The sequence below is a fragment of the Bubalus kerabau genome, chromosome X (assembly GCF_029407905.1).
Source record: "Bubalus kerabau isolate K-KA32 ecotype Philippines breed swamp buffalo chromosome X, PCC_UOA_SB_1v2, whole genome shotgun sequence".
Classification (NCBI taxonomy): domain Eukaryota; kingdom Metazoa; phylum Chordata; class Mammalia; order Artiodactyla; family Bovidae; genus Bubalus; species Bubalus kerabau.
In genome coordinates, this window is record NC_073647.1 from 63,943,240 (window position 1) to 63,953,585 (window position 10,346).

Consider the following 10,346-nt stretch of genomic DNA (forward strand, 5'->3'; position numbering starts at 1 on the left):
GGTCGTCATAACCGAGGATGTGCTGCTGGCACCTAGTGGGTAGAGGCCAGAGACACTGCTAAGTACCCTACAATGGACAGGACAGTCCACAACGCAGAATTGTCTCTTCCAAAATGTCAACAGTTGAGAAGCCCTGATCTCCAGTACATTCATAGACATGAAAGTCCTGGATCATAGTGTGCGCCCAAGTTCTGTTGCAGGGCAAAGCCAGTTCTGACCCCATGCTGGAACTGTTCCTTTGACTTGTTTTTCATTGCTTTTGTTCTAGTCATACACAATGGCTGCCTCAGAGAATCCTGCCCCTCTGCCTAACTGTTAAACTAAACTGCTTTTGTTCAAGACCCTATCCACATGTGGATGACTGAAAGGAAGAAGTTCAACATCTCCTTCCCGAGGCCTGCCATTCTAAGAGATATTGACAACATTTATGGGCTTTTCACTTTGTTTCCTCACCTCCTCCCACCTGATCTATAAAGGAATCTTGTATCCAGACCCTGATAAGATGGTTATTTTGAGACATTAGTCAGCCATCTGATAGGTCAGATGGCTTTCCAGATAAAATCGCATTCCTTGCCTCAACACCTTATCTCTGATTCGTTAGCCCATCGTGCAGGGAGCAGAGCAAGCTTGGGCTCAGGAACAGGTCAACTGTACCTGTTGTTGATTAGTCGTTAAGTCATGTCCGACTCTTTTGTGACCCCCATATACTGTAGCCTGCAAGGCTCCCCTGATCATGGAATTTCCCAGGCAAGAATACTGGAGTGGGTTGCCATTTCCTACTCCAGGGGATCTTCCTGGCCCAGGGATCAAACTTGCATGTCCTGCATTGGCAGGTGGATTCTTTATTGCTGAGCCAGCAGGGAAGCCCCTCAACTTTACTAGGTAATCTCAAATATCTTTCAAAATGATTGTACCGGTTTATATTCCCAATAGCAGGAAATGAGAATTCTACTTGCTCCACATTCTTGCCTACTTAGAGCATAATTACTGTCATTATCTTTTTTAAGTCGTAAGATTTTTGTTTTGTTTTTAATATTTATTTGACTGCGTTGGGTCTTGGTTGTGGCAGGTGGGATCTTTGTTCCAGTGCGCGTTGTGGCACGTGGGCTCAGTAGTTGCAGCTCTCTAATTGTGAGACGTGAGCTTAGCTGCTCAGCAGCATGTGGGATCTTAATTCCCTGTGTGCATGTATGATTAGTCATTCAGTTGTGTCTGACTCTTTGAGACCCATTGGACTGTAGTCCTCCAGGCTCCTAAATCCCCAAATATTGGGATTCTCCAGGCAATAATACTGGAGTGGGTTGCCATGCTCTCCTCCAGGAGCTCTTCCTGACCCAGGGCTCGAAGCTGCATCTCCTGTGTCTCCTGCACTGAAGGAGGATTCTTTTTACCCACCCACTAGCTGTTTGGAAAGCCCCTTAATTCCCTGACCAGTGACCAAACCTGCTTTTCCTGCATTGCCAGGCAGGTTCTTAACCATCAACAACCAGGGAAGTCCCAACAATATATACTATATGAGGCCATTGTTAAGGGCCGCCCTGGTGGCTTAGATGGTAAAGAATCTGCTTGCAGTGCAGGAGACCTGGGTTCAATCTCTGTGTCAGTCTGTCCTCTGGAGAAGGGAATGGCTAGCCACTCCCGCATTCTTGGGGCTTCCTTGGTGGCTCCGATGGCAAAGAATCTGCCTGCGATGCAGGAGATCTGGCTTTGATCCCTGGGTCAGGGAGAACCACTGGAGAAGGGAATAGCAACCTCACTCCAGGATTCTTGCCTGGAGAATTTACAAAATTTAAAACTGGCCTGCATAAATAGATGATACGAGTATACAAAACAGCTGGGGGTATGAAGAAAAAGAATGAGAGACTTGTGGGAGGTGGTCATTTTTATTTAACTCAGGTATTTACAAGTTAAAGAACTCTTTTCCTGAATAATACCACATAACTGGCATAATCAGGAGGGTGGGAAGCGAGGAAGCCACTGGACTACTCTGTTTCTGCTGAGACCATCACAGATTTTGGCTGCGAGACCACACTGACTCCTTCTCCATCTATACAGTCAAAGTAGATGTCTCATGCCTTGCCTTTTGATACCCACAAAGCGAGGAACTGTACCCCGGGACCTCTATGGTCACTGATGCAAAAGAAGTGAAATTTTATGAGCCCACACTCACTAACAGAAAACAGAAACCACAGGAGAATCACGGAATACACCTCATTCTCCTTCCAAGTCTCACGGGTGTTTCTTATCTACTTGGAAGAAGCTTATAGTCATGGAATCTAGGCCATCCAGGCAAGACGTCAGGAAAGGGAGACTTGGTTTCCAACTTCTATCAAGACTTACCTGGTGTAATTGGGATTGGGATGGAGTCAGGTGAGCTAATCTATGACATTTGCCCCAGGATGTAAAACTGAAGGTGGAGATGCCAGTTTGGAGGCCATGGTAGTAGTCCACCTGAGAGATGATGGTGTCTTGGATCAGGGTGACAAAAGCAAAGGTAGTTAGGAAGTGGTTGGATTTACATTTTACTCAGAAAACAGGACTCGCCTGTACATTATGGCAGGGTTGAGGGAAAGAAAAAAAAGGGCTGAGGATCAATACTTCCTGTCACTCCTGTCCTAGACATCCAGTTTTCTTTGCAAACCCTCAAGCCTGGTCTAGGAGCCCCTCTGATGTATATCACCATATCATGTGTTTGGGAATTCCTTGTTTCATCATCTGTATTTCTACTACACAGTCATATCCCCAGGGGTCGATGTGTGTGACCCTCTGTACATGGGCATAGCATTCAGCCACAAAAAGGAATGAGAGAGGCCAGACACAAAAGGTCACATATTGTAGGATTTTATTTCTCTCAGCTATCTAGAAAATGTAAGTTCATAGAGGTAAACAGAAGATTAGTAGTTATCAGAGCCTGGTTGCAGTGAGGGGGAAATGGAAAAGGACTGATTACTGGCATGGGGTTTCCTTTAGGAGTGATGATTTATTTAGGGACAACAGAGAGAATGGCTGAGAAGCATTGTGAACGTACTAAATGCCTGTGACATTCACCACAATAGTGCAATCATATTTTTAAACATAAAAAGCGCTTATTGGCTTAAGACTTCTGCAAATAGATTGGGAATTGACTTCAACAAATGCTGGGCTTCCTTTGGGGCTCAGCTGGTAAAGAATCCTCCTGCAATGTGGGAGACCTGGGTCTGATCCCTGGATTTGGAAGATCCACTGGAGAAGGGAATGGCTACCCACTCCAGTACTCTAGCCCGGAAAGTTCCATGGACTGTGTAGTCCATGGGGTCGCAGACAGTCGGACATGACGTGACTGAGTAACTTTCACTTTCACTTTTCAGCAAATGCTGAAATGCATGCTTTAGGAAAACGCTTTGAACATAATACTGGGGAACAAAATAGAGGAATACTTGAAGATATCACTAAATTTTTAAAAGATGCCCCTATAGGGTTAAGGGAGCTACTGAAGAGAGCCAATAGATGTATTTGCCTCAAGAATTTTATGATTGTGGTGTTTCAGTGCTCCAGATGATAGCAGCCACGCTCCTAAAATATCCCCTAGTGGGCATAGGCACTCGGACATATGGCTCATAAAGTTAAATTGAGTCTTTGTCACTTAGAAATGGGCTTGACAGCTTGGGACCCAATGGACTATCCCCATTGAAAATATTAAATATGAGCTAGGTAAAAGAAAACAAGGCCGGTATAAGGGGTGAAATCTATAATGCATAAGCTCTATATAGGGCAAGGTTGATTATCTTCACTGTGTCTCCTACTAAAGGCCATAACTCCCAAATACCATCACCTGGGAGATGGAGTGGGTAAACATTTAATATATGAATTTGGGAGGGGGTGTCACTGTTTAGTGTAGAGCAGGTGATTAGCCCAGTCATGAAAAGAAGTCTCTCTTCACTTCTCGGAGCCTTGAAGTGAATTGGGGAGCCCCGATGAATCCCTTTTCAGCTCCTATTTTTACTCCTTCCACTCTCCAGTCTCCATTCTCGAGGCATCCATGTCAACTTGTATGTTCATTTCTAAGTAACTTTAGCAACATTAAAACCTGCAAAGTCTCTTTCTGTCTGTCACAGGAGGTTGAAACAGTTGTTCATATGTGATCTATGCACTTTATCTTTTTTTCTTTATATTTACCTATATATAAAGAAAATAAATAAATAAATAAATATATGTGTGTATATATATACGTACTATTGATGTATAGTTGACTTACAAAGTTCCAGGTGCACAGCAAGGTGATTATATTATACATATACACATATATTATTTTTCAGTTTGTTTTCCATTATAGGTATTTCAGGAGATTGACAAAGGGACTACAGTTCCCAGTGCTATATAGTAAAACTTTGTTGGTTGTTGCACACCTTTTTTTTAAAATTAGAAATCTAGCATTCTATTCATACTAAGTCAAACAAGTGGAATCAAAATGTCATAAATTTTTTAGTTAGGCAAACATTAATAAGTTTTCTAAAATATATATTATACGTACTAGTGAGTAGCTCTTATTCACTTAATACCATTGTTCCATGAGTGGTCAACATAAAAGTAGGAGAGTTCTATACCACCAAAGATACCATTTAATAGAAAAACCTGACACATATCAGAATTATCTTAGAAGTTTTTGAAAAATGCCAAGGTATTGCTTTTATTCTCCAAAGCTACAGCTATGTTGCTAATGAGCAGCCATGCTTAAAATCAACTGGACCATATGATGACCTTTTAGTTTTACGTAGTGTGTTTCATTTTTTCTATTTCACATCCAGTGCTCCCGTTTAATTCAGTTTATGTTTTCCAATTTCTCCATCTCTTACCTTTGATGTTCTTTCTCAAGGCTTTATGAACTTTTTAAAATAAGTGTATCTGTGATGACCTGAGTTGTCACAAGGTGGCAACTGGGGACCACACCCAGCTTCCCATACCCCAGGGTGCCGCCTGTAGGGACATTGCCATTTCGTTTTTGCAATGGTGCAATGTAAAGGACAGAGAAGGCAATGGCACCCCACTCCACTACTCTTGCCTGGAAAATCCCATGGACGGATGAGCCTGGTATGCTGCAGTCCATGGGTCGCTAGGAGTCGGACATGACGGAGCGACTTCACTCATTTTCACTTTCATGCATTGGAGGAGGAAATGGCAACCCACTCCAGTGCTCTTGCCTGGAGGATCCCAGGGATGGGGGAGCCTGGTGGGCTGCCGTCTATGGGGTCACACAGAGTCGGACCCGACTGAAGCGACTTAGCAGCAACAGCTGCAGCAATGTAAAGGAAGGGACTCCTGAGGGCTCAAAGTATGACCTGGTGCTGGAAGGCTTCCATGCAATCTGAAAGCCTTGATCACTCATTGGACGGTGGTCATGCCAATCCTTGCCTCCTGGCAAATGAGCTTAGAGCTGGCGCTGGAGGAAGTGGTCGCGGTTGACCCTTCCAGCTCCACCTACCGTCGCCAGCCCATCAGGGTCTTTCCCGCCTTGTCCACCGCCAGCTCAGCTTCGGTCTTGGTGGGCCAGTCTGCGGGCCACCCCCTCACCATTCCTGTTGTGGGGCCCACACCAGCAAGTCGCAGACTCCTGTTCCCTGTGCAGCCGACGTCTCTGCTGTCCCCACCCCCACCCTGCGGTCCCACTGCCAACAGCGTCTCCTCAGCGCAACACTCAGCCCTGCGGCCGCCATCTTCCCCACAGACCTCACTGCAGGACGATCACTGTCTGGCACGTCTCTCCTGCCATGTCTGCCATAGAGGAGCACTATTGGATCCCAGGTGGCCCGGATAGAGCTGGTGGCGGGGCGGGCCGTGACCCCAGTCTCCTTGGGGTCCAAGCATCTGCTTGGGAGGGGACGGAAGGAGTCGAGGAGGCCACGGCTCTTCTGGCTTCCTTGGAGGTCTCCAGAGCCCTTCCCGGGGAGCAGGGTTGGCCACAGGCCGCAGTGGAAGAGGAATGTGGTAGAGAGCCGTTAGAGGAGGAGGAGATGGAGGAAGATGTAGAGATGCAGGAGGACGAGGAAGAGGGTGAGATTGACTTCGACTTGGAGGACGTGGAGGAGGAGGAGCACCTGTCTGGAGAGGGCGAGGAAGAGGAGGACGACAGTGAGCAGGAGGGTGCAGCAGGGGTAATAGGCCTTGGGTTCTGCGTGGAGACGTTTGGGCCCCTGTTCTGGAGTGACGTCGACTCCTTTCTACACAATTTCCATGGCAACAAACGTGTCCTGTTCCGGCCTCCCACTGACCGCCTGATGGCCAGGGGCCGCTCCCAGCCACCCTTGGAGCCTGGAGAAGGTCCGGTGCCTCCTCAGGAGCAGGAAGACCTGGGAGAGGGAGGCAGAGTCTTGCAGGGTGAGTACCCGGTGGAGGGCGGTCCAGCCTGGGAGCTGCGGGATCCTGCGGAGGGGGTTGCTTCCTAGAAGACAGAGGAACCAGCAGTGGAGGCCGAGTTCTGGGCGAGGAAGCCCTGACTGCTGCCTCTGAGACTGGGAGGTTGAGGCCTGTGATCCCGGAGGGGCTGAGGCGGGCAAGTGGTGGCTGAGCCCTTGTGGGGCCATTGAGCTCAAAGGCAGGTAGGTCTCTAGCTGTCACGCAGTGGGTCAGAACTCTCAAAAACCTCCGGGCACAATTGCCACAAGTGGAAGCCCAGTTCTGTAGACCTTCATGGTCTCGAGAAAAAGCATGCTGCCTTCTACCAACCTAGAGGCAAACAAGTGGCATCCCTCCCTTTTGGTCAACGGCTTTAACAAATGTGAATATTCTCGGTAGGAGGATCTGAGAAAATGATGACATAGCACAGGGGCACTTTTCAGCGACTGAGGAATCTGTGAGCGTCCCCATAGAATTTGTCTTTAAGTCAAAGGAGCATTTTTTCCCTTGAAGTTCCGACAAACCCATACAAAATGGTACCAGTATCAAATGATTCGGATCCCTTCTCCAAAGGGGCCAGAAATAATCAGAGAGATCTGTGTGCCGATCTACTGGAGAGAGGGGGAAAATGTTTGTGAAAATTGTCAAGCAGCAGACATGATGGGAGGCTAGAAATGTATCCAGGTATTATTTGTTGTTTCTTTTATTAAACCTATTTCTCTTCTCTCAGGCCTAGACTCGGCTGCTGATTTTCAGTTGGGATATTTTCCCTGCCAACTTTGGACTCCAATGTCTGCATCATTCTGCCCCAATGATGATGGTGAGGATCAGTATGAAAACACTGATGAAGAGGAAGAGGCTGGAAAGGAAAAACCTGAAGGACTCTGAATGGATGTGGTCTCAGCAAAAAGCAGCTCTGGATAATACAGGTATTATTGTATAGGCTTTCGTACGACATAACCATTCCTGACACATACCTGTTAAAAACAGCTTTATATTTTTTAATTTTTCTTCTGTAAAGTAAATAAGAAAATTGTTGAAATTTAATTTTGGAAAAACAGTTTATTGTTAATAATGAATTCTAGATAATGTAGGAGGCAGTGTGTTCTGAAATGTATTTCATTTATTGCCACAAGTCCTTTGTCCTGTAGCTTTAAGTCTACTACAGAGGGAAATTTACCAGACCTGGAAATGGAGACCAGTGCTTGTTTAGAGAATGGTCACCAGAAGCAGCAGCTACAGTGACTAGGCCATGCATTAGCTGGGTCATCATCACCTGGCCACAGAATTGTAGTCTCTTGTACTGGCAATGACTTTGAGAGAGCGATTCCTTACAAAGTAGTGAGATGTTAAGGGTTTCAAGAGAACTGCACTTCAGGATTAATTCACAAATATTAGTTCAATTTAGATTTTTTATTCAAAAGAAAAGGAAACTAGTCTCAGTAATATTATTGGTTGTCACTGAGTTGGTAATTAAATCTTTGTTTCGCTTTCCTCTATTCATTCATCTTTTAGTCTCTCTCACTCACTCTCTCACTCTTTCTTAGTTTTCATGCATGTGGATGTTTGATAAAGCCTCATCCTCATTTTACACATGTGGAAGCTGAAGGTCTGGAAATATAAGGGATTGATGATTTGTGCAAGGAACACCAGTTTTCAAGGTGGAATGACTTATTTAAATCACAGTGTGGCCTTTCAAGGAAACAGCAAGCATTTATAGTGGTGGGCAAGAGGGAGATAAGTTTTGGGTGAGCAGTGATGTGCTCCCTGATCACCAAGGGTCTGGGATACAAGAAGAAAACATTTTTGTTTTCTCCTTGTTGAGAAAATAGATGTACATAGTATTGACTCATGTTTAGAAACTCACTGCATGTTATTGAGGTACAATTGTTAACTGGCTCTTATTTCATCCTACAGTGGGAAGGCAGAGGAAGAAGCAGACAGCAAAAGAAAAGATGAATCTGTTCTTCATGGATATTCTTGTTTTCATTAGCCTGAAATACTAATTTTGTTTCAAAGTTTCAATGCCCCAAAATGATATTAACTATTGACATCTGACTTTACTCTTGCCTTTTACAGAAAATTGATAGTATTGTTCACATTGGAAATAAAGCTTGTTTGAAATTAATTCTCCCTTAGCCCAGTCAAGTTGACACGAAAATTAACCATCATAATTCCTGTGGAGAATACTCACCCTGTACATTGCCCATGAGATGACATACTTACAGGATGATGACCTTCCCCGTATAACAAAGACAATTTGAACAGGTCCTAGGTGTCAGGGTGCTCTAACAAACACATTTGTTAACAAATGTATTTTCTTAATTAAGAATGAAATGGATAACATGTTTATAAAGTAGTCTTTCAAGGTAAGTTAGAGAAAAAGGTATTCTAAAGGCCAGTGACTAGAGGCCCATCCCTTTGTCTCAATTTATTCTGCTCCTGCCCAAGGTCAAGATTGATTATCTCTAACTTGGATCATTAACAGCCTCATTCTCTCTGATTTTCTGCACTTTCACTATGATGTGTCTAGGAGTGAATTTTTGTTTTTTATCCTGCCTAGAACTCACTGAGCGTTTAGAATCGGTGCATTTCACTTGCTCTGAAAAATCCTTGGCCATCATTTTCTTCCCCATTTCTCTCTCCTGTCTTTCTGGGATTTGAATTAAACATATACTGTGTATCTCTTATCCTACTGTTTTTCATATTAATTTATTTCTCCAGGCAGAATTCTGGATGATTTCTTCTACTCTATCTTCCAATTCAATAATTGTCTTCGGTTTATTTTTCTTGATTACATTTATCACGATCTAATGGTTATGCCAAGTTTTATTTATTTATTTATTTTTTGCTGAGCTTCATGGCTTGTGGGATCTTCCTTTCTCGACCAGGGATTAAAACCAAGCCACTGCAAAGCACAGTGAACGCATGAGTCCTAATGGCTGGAGACCAAGAGAATTCAGTCTCTGCTGCTTTTTATGATTTTCTGTTCCCTGAAGATATTTTAAAACATACTTTTTAATTTTTTGAAATATGGGCCATAGTGATTATACTCTACTCTTCATTCTGGCTGTCACTTACAACATATGTTTTTTTCCTTCTGTGCCTACATAAGGTACAGGGCTTGAAGTTCCTTGGATCACTACAGTGATGTATATCCAGGCTGCAATTTATTCCAGTGCTTGTTACTTGTGGTTCACTATTACCTGAAAGGGGTAGTCACTTATTTTCAGCTTAAAGTGGTGGCAGAGCTCATCAGACCTACTCATTGGAGCTGTGGGATTTGACTTTCATTTTCTTTTCCCATGAGGCCACCAAAACCACAGATCAGTTCCATAATTCTTTCTTCTAGATTCAGCTAATGCCCTCAGGAAAAACTGGCTCTGAGTGCTGGGCTTTCTTATTTGGGGTCTTGTCTTCTTGAAGATTTTAGTCTCATAGTTTCTTAGTGCTTAACAAAGATACTTTCTTTATACATTTCATCCAGTAATTTTTAGTTGTCCTCATTGGGGTGGTTAGTCCAAATTACTAAGCCTGCCATTACTGTAAGCAGAGGTGTTCACCACCCTCCTAACTTCTCTCCTTGTCACCAATCTCTCTTTCTTTCAGTTTCTCCTCTAGAAAGTAACTGAAAGTTTCTTCCTGATGGTGTTATTTTCCTGCACAAATCCTCCAAAAGCTTGCTGCTAAATGTAAATTAGAAATCAAATTCCTCAGTTTGGACAAGCAGATCGAAAATGCTCTTTCTGAGAAAGTACTGTATAGCGCAGGGAACTCTGCTCAATACACTGTGGTGACCGAAATGGAAAGGAATTCTAAAATAGAGGGGTAACTGATTCACTTTGTTATACAGCAGAAGCGGCTATAACATTGTAAAGCAACTCTACTCCAATAAAAATTAACTTAAAAATAAAAGAAGAGATGTGGATGGAAAGTGGAGTATGTGGAGTAGATTATGGAGAGAAAACATGAAGAAA

The 10,346-nt window shown here is 43.9% G+C and overlaps 1 protein-coding gene across 1 annotated transcript; it reads left to right on the forward strand.

Annotated features, from left to right (window-relative positions):
- The first annotated feature begins 5,426 nt into the window (after positions 1-5,426).
- LOC129638982 (tau-tubulin kinase 1-like) lies at positions 5,427-8,497 on the forward strand. The gene is made up of 3 exons (XM_055563766.1): positions 5,427-6,351; positions 7,100-7,298; positions 8,287-8,497. The coding sequence occupies exons 1-2, from the start codon at positions 5,745-5,747 to the stop codon at positions 7,255-7,257; spliced, it is 765 nt and encodes a 254-aa protein (XP_055419741.1). The 5' UTR covers positions 5,427-5,744; the 3' UTR covers positions 7,258-7,298; positions 8,287-8,497.
- The last annotated feature ends 1,849 nt before the right edge of the window (positions 8,498-10,346 follow it).